This window comes from Pelobates fuscus, chromosome 4, assembly GCF_036172605.1.
Source record: "Pelobates fuscus isolate aPelFus1 chromosome 4, aPelFus1.pri, whole genome shotgun sequence".
Classification (NCBI taxonomy): Eukaryota; Metazoa; Chordata; class Amphibia; order Anura; family Pelobatidae; genus Pelobates; species Pelobates fuscus.
The window spans coordinates 289,494,217-289,520,437 of record NC_086320.1 but is presented as its reverse complement, the minus strand read 5'-3'; the positions used below and the strand labels follow the sequence as shown (position 1 = coordinate 289,520,437).

Sequence of the window (26,221 nt, the reverse complement as noted above, 5' to 3'; positions counted from 1 at the left end):
GTGGAGGTTAGGAATACAGATTATAGAGGAGGAGTCATCTCTGCACTATAATTATTGCAGTTTCTCAGAAACTGTAACAATTAACATTTGCAGGGTTAAGGGGACAGGGGCACTGTTCCCAGACCGCTTTAATAAGATGGCGTGGTTTGGGTGCCTTTAATTAGTGTTGTTGTCCAGAGTAACCCTTTGAATATGCTAATGCAAGCATGTCAAACTCGTGGCCCACAATGAATATTTTTGTGGCCTGGCGAGCCGCAAGTTTGCCATGCTTGCTAAAGTAGAGTAGGCACCTGCTCGCCCCACATTGCAGGTGCCTACTCTGCCAAAATTACCCGGCCGGGAAGGAGAGGTCCCTGATGGCAGCAAGGGAGCTCAGTCTTGCTGCTCCTCGAGCGCACCCACTGAAGTGATGCTGGGTGCTGGAATATGACGTAATTCCAGCGCCCAGCATCACTAAACTGCTCGAGTGAGGAGCAGGAAGACTGAGCTTGCGAGAGAAGATCAGGGAGAGGCCCCAGACCAGCTCCGAAAGGAAGGGAGCAGTAAATAAAATGATGCGAGTGTGTGCAAAAATGTGTGTCTGTCAGAGAGTGTGTGTGTGTCTGTCTGTCAGTGTGTGTTGGTCAGTGTTTCGATGGCCGCGGCTGGACAGTGGAGGACCTGGAGGTGCACGGACGCACGCAACGCCTCGTTACATTCTGACGAGACGTCAACGTGTTCCACCTTCATAGATTTTCAAAGAGTAGCAGGAGGATTTATTTGGCACAGGATGCGGACGGCGCCATTGGGGGTATACCAGAGGCTGGACTCCAGAGTCACATACTGGCAGCGGCAATGTGAGTGGAGTCTGCTTGTTGGCTAATATTGTTTTTTTTTTTTGTTTTTTTAAACAAGGGTTCGTGTTTGTAGAGGGGGGTGCTGAAATTTAGTATAGAGGGGGTTGCTGTCAATTAGAACAGGGGGGACTAGGATTTAGTACAGAGAGATGAAATATATATATATATATATATATATATATATATATATATATATATATATATATATATATATATATATATATATATATATATATATATATATATATCTATATCTATCTCAGAAAAACGGGATGCACTTGAGATCTTCTTGAAAAAGACCCGGCAGGGTCGAAACGTCGGTCGATTTTTGTATACACCTAATGGATTAATAAAGCACCATTTTTTTCACTTATATGAAGACCTGTGAGTGCATCCCGTTTTTCTGATTTCCTTATATATTTGACGCCAGGGATACAGCACCCAGGCAAGATACCTTTATTTCTTTTATAAGGAGAGTGCCAAGCTTTCACATATATATATATATATACACACATACATACACACACTGTACTTTTCAAAACAAACCTAAGTTTCTATGAAAATTTAAGGTTTTGGTTTTCTTGCGGCCCACATAAACTTAAACCTTGTTTATGTGGCCCGTGCTAGCCTTTGAGTTTGACATGCTTGTTCTAATGGTAATATGTATCTGCAGGATTTACATTACTTTAGTGACCAATAAATGTTAAATTGATTATACATAAGAGAAAAATCAAGCCAGGACTAGTAGCTTTCAATTGCCATTGACCGATATAAACTTTAATAAAGTACAAAATGCCATAATTTAACTAAATACTAATACATAAAATATTATCTTTCAATGACTTGCAAAACAAAGTGTAGCATTAGTGCCACCAAAGCCAAATGAATTGCTTAAAGCTACACGTGTATTCTGTGATTTCCACTTCTGGGCTTTAAGTGGAACATAATTGAGATCAAACTCTGGATCAGTCCTATCAAGGTTTAGGGTAGGTGGTAGCATTCCATGGTAACAAGACAAAATAGTGAACACAGCTTCAATAGCCCCTGAGGCACCCAGCAAATGTCCAGTGGCACCTTTAGTAGAAGACACTGCAAGGCAATATGCATGTTCTCCAAAAAGTCTCTTGATGGCTCTGTTTTCAGCTGCATCACCCAGGGGTGTGGAAGTCGCATGGGCGTTGATGTAGGATATTTCCTCTATCCGTATTTTTGAATCCTTTATGGCTGCCTTCATGCACCTTTATTAAGAAATAAGTATATAATTTACCAAATTCTCTTCAAGAATTAAACACACCTGTTGCAATTTCCTACTTGCCTTTGTTACGTGTGCATTTTAAATCTGGCTAGAGCATTCAAAACAAACTTTTAAAATGTGTGCGCACTTTAATACATTTTCAAATATATTCTATGATGTAGAGTAGAACATCTGATAGCATACCCAAGGTTGTATTACTACTGAAAACTAGAGAAAACTAAATTTGTTCTTCCAGGAAGCATAATATATTAAATAAAGTAAAATAAAGTATTAATTACATGTTAAAAGCTAGTGATCAGGCGCTTATATAAATAAAAAGAATTTTGAAAATTCATCAGCTTCTACAATTGTATTCTGGGTTTTCCAACACTACACCAGGGGTAGGCAAACTTCGGCACTTCAGATTTTGTGGACTACATTTATATCCCCTGATGCTTTGCCAGCATTATGGCTGTAAAAGCCTTATGGGAGATGAAGTCTACAACATCTGGAGTGCCAAAGGTCAACTACCCCGGCACTACGAAAGGCATAAAAAAATGAAGGGCAAAAATAGTCAAACTGGAAACAATTTCTAAGTTACTTTTATTTTCAGTTTGGCTATCTTTGCCTTAAATCTTAAATTCACTTTGATTCCCCAGCAATTCTCACTCTAATTAATAATCTTGACAATGTTGAAACACTATTGAATAACCGGGCACCTACCTGAGGCCCCAGCAGCACTTATGAGGTCACACAATATATACACTGTACCTTAACTCCTTGCAGTAAATAGGTATTCACCGATAGCAAAATTTTATGGTTTAGCATGACCATGGTCTTGGAACAGAAATTAAACATAACTTATCTAGAATGCACTATTACTTCCCATCACTTGAAATAATCACTAGCACATACATGTCTGACCTCTTCTGACACACTATATACAACATGCAAGCATATATTTATATTGGGCATTGACTGGGTGTAGAGAGCAAACTGATAGCATGCAGTGTATAATATATAATGATCGGTTAACAAAGCACAGACTAAAGACAAACAGGCTTATTCACTAAAGTGAGAAATGCCAGGAATTCTAATTGAATACATTTGGAAAATGTTTACCGATTTGTTATTTCGGCCTTAAAGGTTCACTTTGAATTCCTGACAATTCTCACTTCAGTTAATAACACTGTAAAGTGAGAATTATCAGAAATTCAAAAGAATTTCACATTTTAGACCAAAACACCCAAATTGTAAGCATAGCTGAGTTGGAGAATTTTCCAAAAAACTGCAATGTTACAGTGCAGGGTTAAGACATTCTCTAGTGACTGTCTAGGTTAGGTTATCCCCATCGGCGTGAAATCATCTAGAGGAGGAGATAAAGCCAGCACAGAGTGACCTTGACACTGGAACCAGGTAAGTGGAAAAAAAAAAAAGATTTCAACCCTTTACATTGTGGACATGGGGGAGTGGGGGGAACCTAAAGAAATATGCAGAGGGACACTATAGCATTACCAGTACAGATTTGAATTCCTAACTCTATATTGTTTATTGTAGTTGCTCTGGTGAGTATAGTCAATCCCTGCAGGCTTTTTGATGTAAACGCTGTCATTTCAGAGAAAAAACTGTGCTTACATCACAGACTAGGAACACCTCCAGTGACCACTCCTCAGGCTGCCACTATAAGTGCTTCCTGGCACAGTGCTGCACAGTGTGAGGAGATGCGGATTGGCTTTGACGGTGTTTGGTACCGCCTCGAGCCCCACCTCCTTGGCTGAGATCATCAGAATTTATCTCAGCCAATCCAATGCTTTCCTATGGGAAAGCATTGTGACTGGCTGAGATCAGCAATACTGATGATGTCAGCCAAGAGGGCGGATCGGGGCAGGACCAGCGCCAGCAGACCCGTGTGGCGCTGGAAACAAGGTATGTTCTTATTATTTAAGTGAGGCAAGGGGGGGCCATGGATCCTACATGTGTGTTTAACAATATAGGCTCAGGAACACACGTTTGTGTTCCTGACCCTATAGTGTGCCTTTAGATTTGAAATTCAATTTTTATTTACGAAAATTCTCGCTTTAGTTAAGGTTTTGTATAGTGATTGCACCAAATTTAAAACCATCCAAAATCACTCAAGATTCACCTTTATGCAGGAAACCTTGCAGATGGAAATGATAGTCACTGCTAAAAGTTTCGTACTTTGCCAAACTGCAAATATGCCTGCACTTACCTAAAGGCACCATCGCCCTCTGGACTTGGAGCAGTTATGTGACAAGCATCCCCCGATAATCCATAGCCTAAAACTTCTGCGTAGATCTTGGCATTTCTGGCCTTGGCATGGTTATATTCTTCTAGAATAAGCACAGCTGCTCCCTCTCCCATTACAAAGCCTTCTCGTTCAGGATGAAATGGGCGGCAAGCCAGTTGTGGACTTGAATTGTAACTAGTACTAAGTGCCCGTGCTCTTGCAAATCCAGCAATAGACAGAAAGCCAATACAGGATTCTGTTCCACCAGCCACCATAACATCAGCATCTCCATTAACAATAAATCGGAAAGAGTCTCCAATGGCATGGGCCCCTGTAGTGCAAGCTGTTGACACAGCATGATTAGGACCTTTGAGTTTGTATTTGATACTGATGTGGCCCGCAGCCATATTAATTAGGATTTTAGGAACAAAGAAAGGACTAACTTTATTATATCCCTTTGTTTTAAATAATGTGTAGGTTTCTGTTATATCATCAAGAGGGACCATTCCCATTCCTATGGCTACACCAGTCCTTTCTTGTTCTGTTTCAGTCTCTGGTTTCCAGCCAGAGTCTGCAAATGCTTCTTCTGCAGCACCAAGTGCCATGATGGTGGCTGTTGACATGGCTTTAAACTCCGACTTGGAGATATATCGTTCTTCATTGAATTGTCTTTTAGCTGGTCCTCTGGGTACACGAGCAGCCACTCTGCAAGGGATATTTTTATAATCATCTCCTTCAAGAGCAACAATGCCACTTGCACCTTGGATTAGACGTTCCCATACCAACGTTGTACCAACTCCTAGGGGGCATATTGTGCCAATTCCAGTCACCACAACTCGTCTCCGAGATTTAGGAACATCCACACTAAAGACTCTCTTCTTAATTTGTAATCTTTCAATGTGTTTCAATATTGAAGGATAGCGTGGGACTGAGCGCCAGATTCCAATGGTTTGAGAAGTCATGAGTAATGAATAATTTCAATACTAGGTCTAGATAAAAACAAATATTTATCCATTAGAAACACAAGCCTATTAACAAACACTGAAATACATATTGTTTAACCAAACTTCTTAAGCAAAATAAAACCTGGAATTTGTGCTGTGGTTTGTTTAACCATAATTAAAAAAGGACACACAGTGTGGCAGTATATACACAATATAAACACAGTGTGGCAGCATACACACAATATAAACACAGTGTGGCAGCATACACACAATATAAACACAGTGTGGCAGTATACACACAATATACACTCAGTGTGGCAGTATACACACAATATACACTCAGTGTGGCAGTATACACACAATATACACTCAGTGTGGCAGTATACACACAATATACACTCAGTGTGGCAGTATACACTCAGTGTGGCAGTATACACACAATATACACTCAGTCTGGCAGTATACACACAATATACACTCAGTGTGGCAGTATACACACAATATACACTCAGTGTGGCAGCATACACACAATATACACTAAGTGTGGCAGCATACTGGCAGTATACACTCAGTGTCCATGTGTGTCTATCAGCTAATTACACTATGGCTGAGGCTGCAGTTAATGACCCTGGGGCTGGGGGTCCTGCTAACCCCCCCTGTAGCCCAGCCCCCCTGTACCTGCAGTGTGGAGGATGTCGGCCGGCCGGAGGGGGTATGTAAGTGTGTTCACATCCGGCCCTGCGCTGTGCACACTGTGGGAGGCGCTGCCCGTGTTTCCGGCTCTCCCAGCCCCTGCCTGCCGGTACTCCCATAGACTCCCCCCGGGTGAAGCCGCGATGGCCGCCTCCCTGTCCCCGGCCCTGGCCGAGCTCTGTCAGAACGGGCGGGCCGTGTTCCTGGACGCCTCCCAGCTGCTGCTCACCTACGCCGACAACATCCTCAGGTAGGAGCGGCGTGACGTCACTGCCTGCACCGGGTGACGCCATGACAGAGTGTAACACGTCATCACCGAGAGCTCCATTGCTGCATATAATGCAGCATGCAGGGAGAATACAGTGTATATAATATGTCTATTAATGGGGATACAGTGATATATTACACAGACAGCCAGGGTAGGGAGTTACTGACTATACCGCCCATTCAATATGCATTCAGTGTGGGGCTGCTAAGGTTGGTAAGATTAAAATGCAGTATAGTGGGATACAGTGAGCAGTGTTTGTCCTGCCTATTAATGGGGCACTAATGGCCTTAGCTGCAACCATAAACACAACACATTGCAATGCTCACCTACCGCCTGCCCCATCTATTCTAGAGTTCACCTACCCCTGGTTATCTTAAACTGGGACTGGGAGGGACAGCAAGCAGCACCCAACACACAGACACAGGGGGAATAATAAAACCCTGCAACACACAGACAGAGGGGGAGGGAAACCCTGCAGTACCCAACACACAGACACGGGGATAAAACTCTCAGCAACCAACACACAGACACAGGGGGATAAAACTCTCAGCATCCAACACAAAGACACAGGGGGAATAATAAAACCCTGCAACACACAGACACAGGGGGATACAACTCTCAGCACCCAACACACAGACACAGGGGGATAAAACTCTCAGCACCCAACACAAAGACACAGGGGGATAAAACTCTCAGCACCCAACACACAGACACAGGGGGATAAAACTCTCAGCACCCAACACAAAGACACAGGGGGAATAATAAAACCCTGCAACACACAGACACAGGGGGGAAACCATGCAGCACCCAACACAAAGACACAGGGGGAATAATAAAACCATGCAACACAAAGACACAGGGGGATAAAACTCTCAGCACCCAACACAAAGACACAGGGGGAATAATAAAACCCTGCAACACACAGACACAGGGGGATAAAACTCTCAGCACCCAACACACGGACACAGGGGGATAAAACTCTCATCACCCAACACAAAGACACAGGGGGAATAATAAAACCCTGCAACACACAGACACAGGGGGATAAAACTCTCAGCACCCAACACACGGACACAGGGGAATACAACTCTCAGCACCAAACACACAGACACAGGGGTATAAAACTCCCAACACACAGACACAGGGGGATAAAACTCCCAGCAACCAACACACAGACACAGGGGGGATAAAACCCTGCAGCACCCAACACACAGACACAGGGGGATAAAACTCTCAGCACCCAACACAAAGACACAGGGGGATAAAACTCTCAGCACCCAACACACAGACACAGGGGGATAAAACTCTCAGCACCCAACACAAAGACACAGGGGGATAAAACTCTCAGCACCCAACACAAAGACACAGGGGGATAAAACTCTCAGCACCCAACACACAGACACAGGGGGATAAAACTCTCAGCACCCAACACAAAGACACAGGGGGAATAATAAAACCCTGCAACACACAGACACAGGGGGGAAACCATGCAGCACCCAACACAAAGACACAGGGGGAATAATAAAACCATGCAACACAAAGACACAGGGGGATAAAACTCTCAGCACCCAACACAAAGACACAGGGGGAATAATAAAACCCTGCAACACACAGACACAGGGGGATAAAACTCTCAGCACCCAACACACGGACACAGGGGGATAAAACTCTCATCACCCAACACAAAGACACAGGGGGAATAATAAAACCCTGCAACACACAGACACAGGGGGATAAAACTCTCAGCACCCAACACACGGACACAGGGGAATACAACTCTCAGCACCAAACACACAGACACAGGGGTATAAAACTCCCAACACACAGACACAGGGGGATAAAACTCCCAGCACCCAACACACAGACACAGGGGGAATAATAAAACCCTGCAACACACAGACACAGGGGGATAAAATTCTCAGCACCCAACACACAGACACAGGGGGGATAAAACCCTGCAGCAACCAACACACATACACAGGGGTATAAAACCCTGCAGCACCCAACACACAGGCACAGGGGGGATAAAACCCTGCAGCAACCAACACACAGACACAGGGGGGATAAAACACTGCAGCAAGCAAACAGCAAAGTGGAAAAAAAAAACATTCAGTACCCCAATGCGCAAACAACAAGGGTATAAAACCCTCAAGTACCCAAATACACTAACAGCAAGGGGAAAACATGCAGTGCCTAATACACAAACTACAAACAAAACTGAAGAGAGGCAGGCTGCAGCACAACAATATTCATGACAAGGGAGACATCTTGCAAGCATGTCAATATTCAGGGCAGACAAAGCAACATGCATCCCATAACACAGGGTGCTGCAGGATTTTATCCACCTCTGTGTGTGTTGGGGTGCTGGAGGGTTTTATCTCCCTCTGGCTGTGTTGGGGTGCTGGAGGGTTTTATCTCGCTCTGGCTGTGTTGGGGTGCTGGAGGGTTTTTATCTCCCTCTGGACCTTCTGGGGGGTTAAGTATTGTTCTTAGCCAACCTAACCTTCTGGTGGCCACCGTTGATTTAAACTATAGGCTCAATATTAATTATTGCGTATTGACATCCACTCTACACTGTAGGCTTTAAACATGTATTGTACACTTGAGCTGTGTGAATAAGTATGTTGCTAGACATCACAGTGCATTTATGCAAAATTGTGCGAGAATGTGAGATTAAAGAAGCAATTTAAACATCATATCAACTAATTAGCAGTTCCCACAGTTCTAAATCAAACGGTTTCTGTGCAGTGTGAAACAACTCAGTGGCTGCTTCTCACTCATCATATTGTCTCGAGCCACTTCTGCTTTAAAAATATCAGTTACATCCAAATTTCATGAACATTAATTTGTGTCAGCTCTGAGCTCCCCAACCAGCATACAACAGAACAACTGGTTGCTGACCCCCATCCAGCCCCAAGCCCTTGATGTACCCAGAGCAAAGGAATAAAAAAAAAGATCCTGCAGGACATTTCGGCTATATACACACAACTTCAGACCCTAAAGACCCTCACTCGTGACGCACATGAGGCATAATATTTCTGTTTTATTTCAACAGGAGTCCAAATGAAGAAAAATACAGATCAATAAGGATTGGGAACACTGCATTTTCCACAAGACTTTTGCCAGTGAGAGGAGCCATTGAGTGCTTGTTTGAAATGGGATTTGAAGAGGTATTGCTTGGCAACTGTTAAACCGGAATGATTGTCTTAGATTAATATATAAAGTGTTGCAAACTATGTATGACTTGTATCATATTCAGTATTCTACAATGGATATATTGGAAATGAACCTGAATTCAATATTAACATTTGTATTAATTATTTCAGTAAGCAAAACATCTTTGCGGTTTTGTTTTCTTGTTGTTTTTTTTGTTTTTTTCTTGTACTAAGCTGTACATTGCTATTCAGATTTTCAGATATAAACATAATCAAAAGGGGAAGGAGGGCTTTTTGTTTTTTTCAGGATTATTTTTGGTAGAGCTTGTGAAACCATGTTGCTTTGTATCTCACATTTGTTCAGGGCTTTTTGAAACGGCCTACATAGATCATGAGTTTAAAGAAGATATCTAAAATCTATGTTTTTTTATGAATTGATTTCCTGCAGGGAGAAACCCATCTTGTGTTTCCTAAAAAGGCACCTGTTGAGAAGCTCCGCATGGTTCGAGACTGTATTGCCACAGAGAGAAACAAGATGATGAATACATCCAACATAACACAGCCAGCCTCCGCTAAAACACAGTCCGCTCCAAACCAAATCCCTGCGAATAAAACACTACAAACAGCAGAAGATCCTTCCAACTTCTTGGTAATTTTGTTTTGTCTTGCCATGTTTCACAGTAAATATGGCTATTTTATCTACACTCATTGCAGATAGGTGTATACAATTACTCAAACAGCAGTTGAATGACATAAATCGCAGAGCTCAGTGCTTTTTAAGTGGTACTATCTTTGGATGCTATTTTCTTTCATCCATTTTCAGAATGGTGTGTTCTGTTTTTTTGAAGTGGGAATGCCCATTCACTAAATTTGGTCCGTTAATAAGGGGACTGCACAGTTTTTCAATTATATTCCAGCTAAGTTAATACGGTGTAACATTTGCAATCCCAATGTCAGTGCTCCACAAATTATGGTATAGTGCATAACCTAATTTTAATTAAGCATTGTGGTCATGCGCTATACCATATAAACACCCTCTCTGATTTTTAAAAGACAATTTTGTCTGATTGTACCATTATTTAATTAAATATATTAAATCATTTTTGCCATATATAGAAAAGTAATATCAACTATAATTGTGTACTGAATTCAGAAATAACTCTTATCTTGTATATGGCAGTTATACGAGTTGTTTTAACAGGGTAAAACAATGGAGTTTAACCACCGGGTGTGGGTCCAAGCTTAGGTCTCCATGCGATCTTCATTGACTGTCCATTAATTGGGTTTAGTCCGGTATGTTAAATTTGTGCGGCCACAAGCAACTTTGACAATAAATGGCTTACTGTAGGAATGCTACATTCTCCACTTCTGTGGAAACTCTTTGACAACAGTATAATGATGGTGTTTTGTAGCATTTAGCATATGTATTATATCATGATGGAAGAATGGGTCACATGGCTAATGTAACAAGTATAGAATGGTTCACCAAACTGATACCATATGCATGATTGATGAAGCTGTCAGAAAGGTTGAGACCTACCAGTGTAGAACAACCTCACCATGGAATAGGACATATAAAACATAACAGATAAACTTCATTTAGTACACAGTCAGGGTTATCTGTTAAACTCAGAATTTTAGCAAAGTATTTCCCACAGGCAAAGATAAGGCTGAAATACCTGATTTTGAAAAAAATCTCCAACCTGTCTTTAGTCACAGATTGACTATTTTTGTATCAGTCTTTTCGAAAATATTTAATTTTGCTAAAAGTCTGAGTTCAGTGAATAACCACAAGTGTTTTGCAATGAAACGAAACATACTTTTTTCTTTCGTAGGCGTCTGAAATACAGTTTTTTAAGATGTTACAGTCAAAGGCCCACCATGTGCTGGTATATGAGCTGCCTAGACTCCAGCAAAAAGCCTTAGAAAAGATCCCCGTCTCTGAACTGAAGAAGTCGGCGCAGGAAAAGTTGGTTGATGCCAAAAGCTACGAGCCTGGTAATAGTAAAGACTGTTAACGGCACATTCTGAATTATCGGATCCGCAATCAAATCAAAGGCTTCAGCAAAGTAGCATTAAGGGAATATTCCCACCCTTTAACCCCTTAAGGACCAAACTTCTGGAATAAAAGGGAATCATGACATGTCACACATGTCATGTGTCTTTAAGGGGTTAAATAAGTTCAACTCATTGACGTTGTTAGGGGGCAGAGTGTTTGGGTACTGTCATACTTTCAGGAGTTAAAGCGTTTTCCCTTGTTTTAACCCCAAAATCGTTTTACTTCTACAATATTATATGTGTATTGAACACATATAACGAAAACAATTAGTAATAACACGTAAGAATTTTTTATTTTTTTTTATTTATTTTTTTAAAGCTGAATAAAAAGAAAAAAGCCAAGAAGGGATTGGTGCCCCTCCCTCTGTATCTCCTTGCTAAGTCATCATGTGCAATTATATCTGAGAAGGTCTCAGTCTCATATGCCTTCTAAAGGCAAATGATGCAAATTTATTAGGTTTTCCTTGATCACTCCATTGTATCAAAAGCCCCATTTAAGTGTTTGTTTTAAATGAAATCACCCCCATGTGCATTTACATTATTATTTAACATAGAGATACATAGTTGAGAGATAAATTATATATAAACATAAGATCTTTTCTTAGATAAGAACATTACTTATGTTCAGTCCAATGTAAATATGTTGGCTAAGAACAATACTTAACCGCCAGCCCAGCACTGCTATAGTTCAGTGGGTATTACGTTATTGCAATGATTGATTTCTGTGTTCTACCCAGCTCTGTTCCCCAAGCATGGTAGTCCTCCATAATGCCAGCACACAGGCGTCATTGCCAGCTTGCCAGATTCTGAATAGAGTAATGTCAGTCACTCCGTTCCGTAACTATTTATCCACCTAAAAAAAGCTCTGGCTACGGTGTAACCATAGCAACAACATTGCATTGTAGAAGGCCTCTGCAGCCATCTCTATCCGTCAATTCCTTAGTCTAGAGGTCTGTGCCAAAGAATTGGTTGATTGGAAGAGTCGAGACCTGTTTGTAGATTTTTAGGTTTTTCTGCCGATCTATGCATTTGCTAGGAATTGTGCTAGCAATAGATTCTTTGCTAAATGTGCAATGCGTGACAGGTACACTTTTAGAATCCTTAACTGTTAATATTTCCTGAGCACAGTTTTAAAGGCATTGTTCTGTTTTTAAAGATACCATTGTGACCGAAGAAGATTTCTTGCTTTTGGAGTTGCTACGATGGTTTAAAGAAGACTTTTTTCAGTGGGTGAACAGTCTGCCATGCAGTCTCTGTGGGGGGCCAACCCAATCAAAAGAACCCTTGACTCCTACTGAAGACGATCTGAGATGGGGAGCAGATCGTGTTGAAAACCATTACTGTGACAAATGCCAACACAGCAATAGATTCCCAAGGCATGTATTATGTGGTAAATCAACATTCACTATTGTACTACAGTGGTTCTACACCATCCTCTGACAACGAGTCCATTTTCAAATGATTTCACAACTACCTGTGTCACAATCATTTATTGGCTGAGAGTGTAACTCATTAATGCTGAAATCCTGCACATATAGATTGGTTTTGTGGCGCTTATGACAGCTGTAGTTTAGCAGTCTGCTTTCTACTATAACAAAAAAAGTTGACAGCCACACCTCAACTTGCTGCAATGTTTGTTGTGCAAGGAGTTATGTAGTACTGTTGTCACTTACATAATGAAAAATGTGATCATCAATACCATGAGACACGTTCTTCTTGATTGTTCAGAGTTCCATGCAGAAGCTACAAAGCCTGAAAGTATATTTGTTGTTATTTTTAATTTATTTCAAATACATTTTGCATATAGTGCACTGAATTCATATGTCAATCTCAGCCTGGAGGGTCCATTTAAAAAAAAATAAATATATATATATATATATATATATATATAACATTACTTAAATATTGGGGTTTTATAAATAATGTGTACGCATCATCTACAAGGCCTACATAAAAGTTGTATTTTACATTCTAGATACAATGATCCTGAAAAGCTTCTGGAGAGCAGACAGGGTCGTTGTGGGGAGTGGGCCAACTGTTTCACACTGTGTTGTAGAGCTTTGGGATTCGAAGCCAGATATGTGCTGGATTCTACAGGTAAGTGTTGAGTAATATGGTTACATTAAAGTTGAAATCTTAAAATAAAAATGTAATAGTTGTTTTTGTAGATGGGGTTCATCAGAGACACTGTTAAGTGGATCACAACTGTCATCAATTACTGACAAGTCTATCTTCCATTCTTCCAGCACAGATAGGTTGTATAAATTCAGTACTGAACCCAGCCACTGGGGAAATATATTTGTATATACATTTATTATTATTACTGGTATTTATAAAGTGCCAACATATTCCGCAGCGCTGTACAATTGGGAAAAAGACAATACAATAAGAACAGACCGATACAACAGGTAGAGGGGCTTGCTCGTGATCTTACAATCTAAAGGTATAGAAACATATACCATAGTTAATGTATATTTAGTCTGTATAATACCCAATAAGAGAGATCCTACTGCTTTTCCCATCTTGTAATCTGTAATTCTTGTTCTTTGTGCTTTAAAGCATTGTTTCCTAATCAGTTGCTGAAGGAGTACCAAAAATCAGTGTTTTAATTTCTGCATGGGTTTAATGAAACTAGAATTTTGCTTTCTTAATAGGAATAAAATGTAATAATAATTGTATGATTAATTCTGCATTCTTCCTAGAGTATCATAGTATCTGAGAAATATTATATAGTTTTTCATATATCCACCTTACTTGACCTAGGTACCCAGGCATTCTACACAAGTTTCCATGCTGTTGGTATGGAATGGTTGTTTTTCATGCTGAACCCAGTTGCCAATTGTAATACATTACTAACATGTATGGGAATCTCCCACGTCTTACCCATACTAGCATTGTTTTTTTGTCTATCTGGCGTCATTCGCACTTTCCCCTGTGTCAGCACTTCATAATCTGTTTCTTGCTGAGTTTAACCCCGTAAGGATGGAGGCAATTGTCCACGTTCTTAAACAAAACCTTGGATTTGAGCTGTAGGTTTGTTCCACTGTAATTTTAAGGGGTTGTCCTCAAGTGCTCCAATATGTATTATATATAAAAAATTTTTTTTTTTTTTTTAAAGAGCAGAAATGGCTTAACATGTTATTCTGAATGAGCCTGGTTCCCAGACGAATATACAGAGATCCACAAATCTCTGGGAACCTGGCAAAGCCCAGCACTGGTTCATATCGTCTGAGGACAGGCTCGGTGACCCTGCCAGCATCTAGACCAGGGGTCCTCAAACTCCGGCCCCCCAGATGTTGCTGAACTACAACTCCCATGATTCTCTGGCTATCTATTTAATTCAAAGAATCATGGGAGTTGTAGTTCAGCAACATCTGGGCGGCATGGAGTTTGAGGACCCCTGATCTAGACAGACCCTAAAAGGTCTCCACACAGCTGTCTGCACGCCATGATAACCTCAGCTGAGTGCAATTGGGAGCAGAGATTTAACTCTGCTCACACCATAATTTGAAGGCATTTAAAAGGCCATTTGCAACAGCTTATCTAAAAGGTGTATGTACCTGTGTCTATAATGACTGTTTTAATAGTTTCATATTGTTTGCTGGTGTCTAATTTGCATTTCTTTATATTACCCATCTATGCATGTTTCGTTAGTACAAGTTCTGGGACTAAGTGAATGTTTTTCACATTCTACAGATCATGTCTGGAGTGAGGTGTACTCTTCATCTCAAAACAGATGGCTTCACTGTGACCCCTGTGAAAATACTTGTGACAAGCCTCTACTGTATGAGATTGGGTGGGGGAAGAAGCTCTCCTACATCATCGCGTTCTCTAAGGAAGAGGTAAGCCTTCGCACAAAATATATTAACATATTGCAAATTCTATTGTACAGTGATGTATTTTTTCACTTTAAGGAACACTATAGTCACCTAAACAACTTTAGCTTAATGAAGCAGTTTTTATGTGTAGATCATGCCTCTCAGGTTTCACTGCTCAATTCACTGCTATTTAGGAATTAAATCACTTTGTTTCTGTTTATGCAGCTCCCCTGGCTCTGATTGACACAGCCTGCATGAAAATAAAAAAATTGGTTTCACTTTTAATCAGATGTAATTTACCTTAACCTCTTAAGGACACATGACATGTGTGACATGTCACGATTCCCTTTTATTCCAGAAGTTTGGTCCTTAAGGGGTTAAATTAATTATATCTCTTTCTCTGCAAATTGAACTTTAATTACATACAGGAACAGGAGGCTTTTGCAGGGTCTAGCAAGCTAATAACATAGCAGGGGATAAGAAAATCTAAATTAAACAGAACTTACAATAAAGGAAGGATAAATTGTAGATTACTCTTTACAGGAAGTGTGGGGGCTCTGCAAGTCACATGCAGGGAGGTGTGACTAGGGTTCATAAACAAAGGGATTTAACTCCTAAATGGCAGATAATTGAGAAGTGAGACTGCATGGGGCATGATCTATACACCAAAACTGCTTCATTACCTAAAGTTGTTTTGATGACTATAGTGTCCCTTTAACAATTTAAATGTTTTGGTACTTAGATCTTCTCAGGGATATCTTTATCTCTTTGCAAAAGTGACAGTTGTCCTGTGTGCCATTTTCTGCAGGTGGCCCATAGCAGCTACCTCTTGGGCCCAAAGGGGCTTTGAAGCATATGGTAGACTTGACTTGACTGTCAGATTCCCTTTACAAGGAAGGGAACGGAAAACACTTCCCTTCAAGCAAGGAAAAAATAGCCTTTATTCAAGTTACATAGTGGTTAGGATATACAAGGGGAAGTGCGGAAACAATGCTAGACTGACTGGTTTGGTGCCTTCACTGTCACTCCATCTGGCAAATGAACATTGGGAACCTTGGCAAAGCTAATGAGGCTGGGGAGAAAAAAAAGGGTGTTATCGATGATATTGAGGCCTGGAGAATAAAATGTCTGCTCTCACATATAGAGATCCAGTACAAGGACGAAATTATAATAAACATAAATACAAGGAGAGAAATCAAAACTAAAAAAAAGTAATAGGCCCGGTTTAATACCTAAACGTCTTCCCCTAGATTATTCGAAGAGAATAAAAATGCATGTGAATCTTAACAAACTACTTTTCTTAGGTTGTGGATGTCACCTGGAGATATTCATGTAAACATGAAGATGTGATTTCTAGAAGAACAAAAGTTCGAGAAAGTTGGCTGCGAGAAACAATTACTGCTCTTAACAATACGGTAAGAAATTACAAGTATTATAACGTATTGCCCTGCTTTTTGAATAGTACATATGAGTAACAAAAATAGAAACTGTTTGTGGGACATCTTTAACTCAGCCGTTCCTCAAATTTGCCCGCCAGGGCAAAAAAAGTAATTGTTGAAAAATATAAATTACAGAAAAAATAGAAACTACAAATATATAAAATGACATGTGTAGTTGCATTCTAATGCCTCTTACAGTAATTGTTAGAAGTTTAGCTTCATGCACCTGTCAGTGAGTGTAGCAAGAAACAGGTTTTTTTTCCCCCTCCTTTAATGCAATATTTGCCCTACATATACTTGGACTGGATTGTAATGTCAAATACTAAATGTTTAAAGTTCTGTATTATTCGGACGCGCCCATATGTTTTGATGTTTTGATGGCCCATGATTACAGTAAACTTTAGTTTATGTGTATAGGACTTGTAGTGTGTGGATATAGAAGGATATAACATGTGTATAGTGCATATAGTGTGGGTGTTTAAGGGATACAGTGTCTGTTTAGTGGATGAAGTGTGTGTGAGAAATGCAGTGCCTGTGTGTGCAGGGAATACAATATTTGTGTGTGGAGTGCTGTGTTTTTAGTGGATGCAGTGTTTGTTTGTAAGGTAGGAATTGTGTGTGTAGAGTGGATACAGTGTGTGTAAGGGATTTTAGGTTCTGTGTGTGTAGGGGCTGCTGTAAATTGGATGCAGTGTTTGTTTTGGGGGTATAGTGTGTGTTCGTATGTGTATAATGGATCCAATGAGTGTGTGAACATTAGTGGGAGGGGGGTGATAGTGCATGTAATCTGTGGGGAATGAAAGGAGCAGTTTTATAATTTATCGTTATTTTTATTTCAGATTTATTTAATGTTAGTTCCTTCTCCTTTCCTCTGGCCAGAGAGGGAGACACAGAATCCCTTGGTGGTAAAGTCTACCCTACAAATACCCTGTTGGTCTGATGATATTCTGTAGACACAGCTTGCCCCTCTGCCGGGTGCACGCACTTATTGCATTCCCCAACACTGCATAATGTCGGAGCGTTGCCATGGTAACTTGCCACAACGCAAGGTCGGTCTCACAAGAGGGAGAGGACCTGGTGCAAGTGCAGACAGAGAGTTTGCCAGGCTCTCTCTCTACCTAAAGAAGAGAAGGGAGATCAATATATCTATATCTATCGATACTTAAACTTACTATATATGTATTCAGACTGGCCTCCCTAGATTATGTTTAACAATCTCTTCTGTGCTTGTTGTTTTGTTTAATAGATGCAGCAGTCCTTACCAGAAACCAGAAAGAAGGAGCTTCTTGGAAGACTGATTGTAGAGTTGGTAGAGTTCATGTCTCCTAAGGTCCCTAAACCCGGCGAATTAGCAGGCAGGGTATCGGGATCATTAGCCTGGAGAGTGGCACGGGGTGAAAGTGGTTTAAAGGTAAAATATATAAGCTGCTACTTCCAATTGGTCAAGTGAGAAAATTATAATGTGCTTCCCTAATATATGCTAATATGGCAATGCATTCTGGATATGTTCAAGAATTATTGGAGTTTACATTTGAGTACTGATGACAGTTGTTGGAGAAAAAAGGCAATCATTTTTGTAATATCAGAAAGTAATTTGTGTTTTGTCATATATACAAAATCTTCCTTTCTAGTGTGCTCATCATAGTCGGTCATAAATTCTCCCTTCAAAGCAATCAAAGTGTACCTTACTGCAGGTGTCAGTTTTGTGATACATGGGAAAACAAGGGGCTGGCTGCACTCACCTGAACATGCTTAAATGGGGTGCTGCTGTTGGCCAATAAGTACAGTAAAAATGAAAATCCAGCGCACTCCCTTATCTACTAAACAGCTACTTTGATGCTGACAGATTTGACTCGTTTTATTAAAAACACCTAATCTAGGCAGAAAATAATGGGGGTTTAGTTACACTATATGATCATACATTGCATAAGCCTGCCACAAACGTCAATGTACCCCATCTTTGGCAGGTCCTACTCTAACAACTTTAGAGTACTTTAGTAGATAAGGGAGTGCGCTGGATTTTCAGTTTTGTGATACGTCATCAAACTAAATTCTGTTGTCGTTTTTGCCGGGGGTTCATCCTTTTAGTACTTATAGATAACTGACTCTGTCATATTTTAAAAATGCATTGTATAAATGTGTTTTTTTTCCATGATTTTGTGAGTACTTATAGAATCATGAGACATAATTCTAAATGTGTTTACATTGAAGGCCAAACTGTGTCAGTACTGATTACTCCACTTTCACAGCTTTGTCCCGCAGTTTGCTGTATAAATAATCCTACAGTGGGCATTATCAAATGCTTTCTAAAACTTTGGAAATGTTCGTTAAATCTTTTATGTATTTTGCAAAAATGGCAGGGTTTTTTTATTAGGTTGTTCTAGGGATACCACAATACCATATGGAGTGGGAATTTATGTTGTGGACACTCTGGCACCAATGCTACTTAATGCATTTGATAGATGTTGGCCTCATTAATATGCTGTATTGTTGTTGTTTTTTGGAATGCTCAAATATTTATAGTCTTTGCACAAAAATATAAATATTTAGCAGAATTCTGCACCATAAGCCTGTTTTCGCCTGAATGTCAGGTTTCCGCTCTGCATTCACCTCTCACTCCCATGTTGCGTCCCTCTGCACAATGCCATGGTGTGGAGCGGCAGTGTATGCTCATCTGGTCATGCTTCTTCCCAGAGGTCTGTTCTTCTGGTAGCCGGACGTATTCACATGGTCAACATCCAATTTGGAAGGTTGCGATTCAGTCCTCGTGCCGCCGTATTCCATAGGTGCGCGTGTACTTAGCCATGAAGTATGCACAGTGTACACACATTACACAGTGTAAGCTCCAACAGCACTGAGTGAGCTGCTTTTAATTTGCAACCTGGCTGCAGACAGCCAGAGAAACAGAGAATGATGTCCTCTCCTAATGCAGGTTTTGTTGTTCAGTACGGTCAGTGGCTGAGCTGTGTGCATGCCTTTGATAAGACTGTATTTTGTCTGGAGTAAGGAGGTATGGCTAAAGAGGCAGGCTTATGCAAAACATTTATTTATCTTATACAAAAACTATAGATGTGAGCATGCTAAAATAACATCTTATTAATGAGGCCAAAGCCTATCAAATGCTTTAAAGTAGTATTAGTTCACAGTGTCCTTTTAACAATTTGTGGTGTGCAAGGCAGATGAATGACAATAGCACACGGTTTGCCACTTACCTATATTGTAAAGGAACACTATAGGGTCAGAAACACAAACGTGTATCACTGACCCTATAATGTTAAAACCACCATTTAGCTGGCTTGCCCCCTTAGAAATGGTTAAAACTCACCTTTCTCTGTGGATCTGCAAGCGCTGGCCCCGCCCCAGATCCGCACACTGTGCAGCACTGCCCAGGAAGCACCTCCAATGGCCATCTAAGGGCTAATTGAGGGGTCCCTAAATTTTAATGTAAACACTGCCTTTTCTCTATAAACAACAAAGAATAACTACTCACCAGAATAACTACATTAACTGTAGTTATTCCGGTGACTACAGTGTCCCTTTAATATATTGCTTTTTGGAAATTGTGTTTTGGTTGATTGGCAAATCTGTTTAATGAATATTAGCCCTGCAATGAGTAATTATTCAACTTATAAAACATCAACAACACATGTAGAAACCTTGTACACTAGAATGTTGTTTGACAAGTGTAACATCTGAATATTTGTATCTCTTTACCAGAGCAAGAACAGCGTAGTTTTTGTCCCATCTGAAAAGGAGCAAACCAAGAAGCGTTTCCATCTTCAGTATAACATCGTGGAGGATGCCTACAGGAGAATAACAAGTAGTAATGAAGTCATTTCTGGCTGGGAAAATGGAACCTTTAAGAATGAGTCTATGTGTCGGAAAGTGGAAAATGACTGGAAAATGGTAAATCATATAGACCTCAATAGGATGTGCAGGCATACTCCACTCTTAACTACAATTCATTTGTTTTAAAGGATCACTATAGGGTCAGGAACACAAACATGTATTCCTGACCCTATAGTGTTAACACCACCATCTAGCCCCCCTGGGCCCCTCATGCCTCCATAAATATAGTAAAAATCTTACTGTAGTCAAGCCTGAAGCTGTAAATCTGCATGCTGTTAGACTCAGAAAAACAAGCAGTCTGTAGTAGCCTGATCCAATCACAGTGCTTCCCCATAGGATTGGCTGAGACTGACAAAGAGGCAGATCAGGGGCAGAGCAAGCATGATTCAAACACAGCCCTGGCCAATCAGCATCTCTTCATAGAGATGAATTGAATCAATGAATCTCTATGAGGAAAGTGCAGTGTCTGCATGCAGAGGGAGGAGATACTGAATCACAGGATGCTGTGCACAGTGCTGCCCTGTGCTCTGCTGACAGCAGATATGAGTGGATGGAGGCATATTATGCCTCCATCAACTCTGAAGTCCCTCTGGTTCACTCTGAGTGACTGCAACTGGAGGTGTTCCTAGCTTTCAATGTAAACACTGTATTTCCTCATGAGAAAGGCTGCAGGGAGCTATAGTTCTTACCTGAACAACCTCATTAAGCTGAAGTTGTTCATGTGACTATAGTGTCCCTTTAGGTGTTAAGTTCCTTCAAATCCAGTTTGTCCAAAACGTGCAACTGGCACCAGATTGACCAACCTAGTCATGGTGATATTGTTATGGGATACTTGGCTATGCAGTACAGCTGTACTCGGCTTCCTAAGTTAGTTCATTAAGATTACTAGGGCATTTTCTGTGGTGGCCAACTGGCAAATGAGTATCATGGTTTTCATTCCAGGAATAAAGTTTGTTATAAAGGACATTGCATTATTTTTTATTTTTTTAAAGAACTTGGATATACCCCGAAAGAAAACATGCATGTTTTTGGGGGGGATATATGAAAAAATGGTTTGTAAAAGCTGTGGACCTGCTGTCTGCAGCTTTTGCAAGCCCTCCACCTAACTCGTAACATAGACTTACAGTCTGGGAAATACTACATCCAGAGTCTTTCTAATGCTTCTCAATAAGCTGTAGTAGCTGTGGAGCTACTGCAAGAGGAATAACCCCTCCCTGGTTGTATGTGGGCGGAGTGTCCCATTACTGGAAATATGTGGGATTGTTTTATTACTTATTCTGTGAATTAAATTTTCAATTTTTTATTTTTTTTTATTGTTTAGGTTTATTTAGCACGTACGGAAGGGTCATCATCGGCTAGAATTGGTTGGAAGTTTGAATGTGCTTCGGTGGGGCTCAGAGTGGAACATCTAAGCGTTCGCACCAGTAGTCAGTGTTTCCAAAGCGGTAAAATAACATGGAAGCTGTGTTCTGATACTATAGAAGTAGAAGTAAACCCTGGTAAGCATGCATGCTTATCATATATATTATGCTATATTATATTAAATGAAATTCAAATTTGTTCTTTTTGTGCTTTAGTACTCTTGTGATGCTTGTATAGTTTGTTTAATAATATACTGGGGGCAGAGCCTGACTGCCGAACGAAGCAGAAGCAGGGGACACGAGCTACTGCTCGACGGGCAGGAAAACCGGCATAAACGAGGGCTAAATAGCCCAAAGACCTACCAGGGTGCATCACCCACGTCAGGGGTGCACCCCTGAACGAAACAGGACTTTTTTTGGAGCCCGTAGGAGCTAGAAAAGCGGGACACCAAGCGCGGCCTACAGAAGCCGGGGAGAGGCGGCCGCTCTCTCCGACACCGGACCCCCTAAGCAACTAAGCAGGTCTCCAATTCCCCCCCCTTTGGACCGGTGGGGGATATCCCGGTCCCCACTGGACAGACAGACCAGGCAAGCTGATCAGTCCCCTGGCTACATCGCCGGCAGGAACGCTGGACCACCAGGGTACACACAAGATGGCCGCCCAGCAGGAGCCAAGATTGGTGGGCGCACACACCACGCTACCCTGTGACCCGCAGACGCCATTACAGATACCCACTCCAAGCCAACAGGCCCTCTAAACGGCCACGAAGGCGCCAAAAAACGTCATGGCGGACCACAGTGCCAGGCTGCCGGAACCCACGCACTCGCTCCCATGCACACAGCAGCTGGATCAACGAGCCCTCCCTGCAGCCACACCACCTACCTAAACAAAGAACCTCGGTCCAAGGATGCACAACTCTACACCCGGAGAGGATAGCTGAACGCCACATGGCTATACAAAAGGACGCTTCATGCAGAAACACCACAGAGGGAACTAAACCCGGGGGCCCCACTGAGCAGCGAGCTTTACATGGACACAGCAAGTATATGCTACGATGCCCGTAACAGGCATAGGCTGAGGGACTCCTTGCCTGCATAACTCAGCCCCAGCTTGGGCCCAAAGCGGTGGTACACATACCCCCCCTCCCTGCGACCGCATGCTAAATAGTTTACGTTTGCATCCTGTACCTTTATTGATCCCACTTTAGCAATAGCAGGTCACCTGCCAGGCCACCCAGTGGAACCTCATCTCATGTAGATAGGGAAGCAGTAACACATCTTGTTTGCCTTTATAATCTAAGCATTAGCTGCTGACTCCACCTGTCTACAATGTTTTCTAGAGATCATATAAATACAAAAAAATGTGTGACTAATCTCTAACAATTTCATATCTTATATCTTGCAATGTGCTAGCCGTTAAGCGACTAATGCCTGCTCCTCCTATTGTTAGCATAGATAGATCAAACATGTTTCTATGCCGTATACTCACAGACCCACGCTATGCATATCACTTCTGTTTTATAATATATAAAAATTGTGCATACATTTTACTTGCCATGTTTGAAAATGTATGATTTTGCGTGTGACTGCTGTTGTGGCAACACACGCTCGTTGTTAAAACATGCACAACAAAAATAAAGATTTTTTTTTTAAAAATGTCATACTGTGGTAGCATGGCATACAAAAATACTTGCCAATTTCATGATTTTGGTAATAAAAATGTTACACCCTCTCTGTCAATCTAGGAGCTGTGGATCTATTCTTCAATAGATCCATGTCACCATCAAATGCTACCAATCACATATGCGGCAGACGTGAATATTATCAAGTTCTTGCATGTGGTCATGCCTTAAGGATATTAATGTTTTGATTTACAGCTCATATGTAACAGCATTTTCTCTTATTGTATTGTATTCCTAATATAACCAACATGTATAAGAAATAGGAGAAGCTGTCTGTCTGGTTGCCTGCTTGTCCCAGTCTTTTATCCTCTGCCTCTTCTCTGCATCTCCTTACTGAACTAGCCGTTTATCTACATTCAATGCTCTTAGAATACAGTTTTGGGAATGGGCTGCAGCTCTGTTTTTCTGATCTACCTACCTCTCCCAGCCCTCTACTTTCAGTACCATCCTTAAGCCAGTCTAGACTCATTCTTTACTTTACTGCCCCTGAAGTATTGAGGCAGTTTTAATTTCATTATTATAGCTACAATTATTAAATGGAAATGAGAGTACTGCTTAATTATTGTGATAATATTCCTGGGCTTTTGTCTTATTTTATAATTTTATTGATACTTCTCTGTATTGTCCTCATCCTTTACCTTTTTATGCAAATCAGTATAACCGTCAATAAACATAGATGTGACAATGTAAATCAATAGGAATATGTCTGAAGCCTAAATCCTGTTTCTCTTATTCATTTCAGATAAAGATATTCATTCGTATACGGAGTTTCTAAATGTATCTGAAGTGGTGTTAGAAGCCGAATTAAGTGGAGGAGATGGAGATTCGGCATGGCAGCATACTCAACTCTTCAGAGAAACCTTAGACGAGAAAGACAATTCTTTTGAAATTATTATAACCCTTAAAGAAGATCCATAGCGAATGTGTTCTTTTTTCTACAAGAGAATTGTTTGACTTGAGAAAAAAAAGCCATGTTTAAAATTTTTTGAAGGCTAGGTTTTATGGTTACAGAATTGGTATGGTATGCAAAAAAAGACACCTAGGTATAAAAGAAAACTCCCAATTTTAAAAATGTAGCTTTACAAACACATGACTAAACATGGCCTCCCATGGACGGCATCTAATTAACTTGCACGGTTGTATAAACTGGCCTCAATAATAACACTCGATAAAAATCACAGTTGGGAAACAATATCAAGGGTTACGTTTTTAAGATATTTAATGCAGGAATGTTATTGTTTGTATTTATTCTGCTTTTATTGTGAAGGGTAACCCACCCCAAATATTTTATATCTTTCATTATTTTATTTTGAACAGTTTTAATAACACAATGCATTCATTTTAAAAGCTATGATTGTTTTTTTTTTATGTAGTTTCTACTGATTTTTACCAATTTAAAGTGAAATTTAAAAGGCCCCAAATTAATAAAGTACTGGTTAATGGCAACAACTTTAATGTTTCGGTTATTATTCAATATTTTATTATTGATGTATGTAAAATCTGGGGTTACATTCTCATCAGCAAGATCTTATTGAACATGTTAGCATAGAGGGTGATTAATACAATTTGCATCACTTACATCATTGCTCCCATTTATGTGATGTGGAATATAGGGCGTGCCTGCAGGATTTGCCTAAAGAAAATAGAAATGTGTTTTTTGTCTTGATTATTTAAATAAAGCATCTATATTTCTACAATTTATTCAAATTTGTTGTTTCTTTAATTTAAGTAAAAAATGAAGTGACATTAGACCTATGAAGCAATAAACAACACTTCACAAAAATTGAATACCCAAGGTTATGGTTATTTGTAAACTCCATGAACAGAAGGTAGTATTTATTGGAGTATACTCTGTACACTTAGCTCTGCCACAATAAGGTATTGCTCACATAAATATGACCTTTTTTCTCGAGTAAGGTATGGTTACAGTAGGGTTTTAGTCTGAGTGTATGTTTTATGCATTGTGGTGGATTGGGACAGAGACAAGCTTGGTGTTTTGAATATGATTTCCTTGTCAATCTTGTCAAAGGGAGGAAGAGTATATCAAGTCACTGTGAACTTAATGGTGTTCGACTGAAGATAGTATGGTTAATAACAGAAAGTACTATGCATGCTGATTTCGGTTCTTTTCCAGCTTTTGTGACCCATTTTGTACCACCCTGGACAAAGCAGTCTAAAAAACGGAGGAGTAAAAAAAAAAATTAAATGTTTCGTTTTTTTTTTTTTTTATGTTTGAGCGAAACCTCTTGTTGGTATGGCTAGTGTTTGCTGTCTTTAATAATATCACAAAAATATTACCCCAAGAACCCAATTGCTCAGCCCTATTTGCTGCAAGTTTTCAAAAGAGCCAACTTACAATAATAACTTAATGACTTTCAATTGCTGTGACTGGTAAAGTAATGAGAAAAGCGAAATGCCACACAAAAAGAAAGTTGGCATGTGATGCTCTAAGTGGGTGTCCACAGCCGAGATGCAATGACACTCTGCTGGAGCTGGCACTAAGCAGAATCTCAGTGAAAAGACAGATACACATGATTTCATAGTTAGCACTATTATCTGCAGAAAAGCAAAATTAGAGGACAAACCGGCTGGAGCACAGTCTGTGATAGTCAGACATTGGCAGCTGGCACAATGAA

At 40.5% G+C, this 26,221-nt stretch overlaps 2 protein-coding genes across 2 annotated transcripts; one reads left to right on the top strand and one right to left on the bottom strand.

The window, feature by feature from the left end:
* Window positions 1-1,597: 1,597 nt before the first annotated feature.
* OXSM (3-oxoacyl-ACP synthase, mitochondrial) lies at window positions 1,598-6,106 on the bottom strand. Its single transcript, XM_063452184.1, has 3 exons — window positions 5,941-6,106; window positions 4,301-5,307; window positions 1,598-2,074 (listed from the first exon to the last, which is right to left on the bottom strand). The coding sequence occupies exons 2-3, from the start codon at window positions 5,278-5,280 to the stop codon at window positions 1,672-1,674; spliced, it is 1,383 nt and encodes a 460-aa protein (XP_063308254.1). The 5' UTR covers window positions 5,281-5,307; window positions 5,941-6,106; the 3' UTR covers window positions 1,598-1,671.
* NGLY1 (N-glycanase 1) lies at window positions 6,023-25,286 on the top strand. Its single transcript, XM_063452183.1, has 12 exons — window positions 6,023-6,205; window positions 9,279-9,393; window positions 9,827-10,027; window positions 11,214-11,376; window positions 12,593-12,812; window positions 13,412-13,533; window positions 15,133-15,278; window positions 16,559-16,669; window positions 17,940-18,104; window positions 20,411-20,599; window positions 21,864-22,041; window positions 24,328-25,286. The coding sequence occupies exons 1-12, from the start codon at window positions 6,099-6,101 to the stop codon at window positions 24,501-24,503; spliced, it is 1,893 nt and encodes a 630-aa protein (XP_063308253.1). The 5' UTR covers window positions 6,023-6,098; the 3' UTR covers window positions 24,504-25,286.
* The last annotated feature ends 935 nt before the right edge of the window (window positions 25,287-26,221 follow it).

Bases quoted from the DNA above. Each gene is read 5' to 3' on its own strand.
- OXSM (XM_063452184.1), bottom strand. From the start codon at position 5,280: ATGACTTCTCAAACCATTGGAATCTGGCGCTCAGTCCCACGCTATCCT. The intron at 2,075-4,300 runs GTAAGTGCAGGC...TTCTTAATAAAG, and splicing joins GAGGGCGATGGTGCCTTTAG to GTGCATGAAGGCAGCCATAA.
- NGLY1 (XM_063452183.1), top strand. From the start codon at position 6,099: ATGGCCGCCTCCCTGTCCCCGGCCCTGGCCGAGCTCTGTCAGAACGGG. The intron at 10,028-11,213 runs GTAATTTTGTTT...TTTCTTTCGTAG, and splicing joins AAGATCCTTCCAACTTCTTG to GCGTCTGAAATACAGTTTTT. The intron at 16,670-17,939 runs GTAAGAAATTAC...TTTGTTTAATAG, and splicing joins TTACTGCTCTTAACAATACG to ATGCAGCAGTCCTTACCAGA.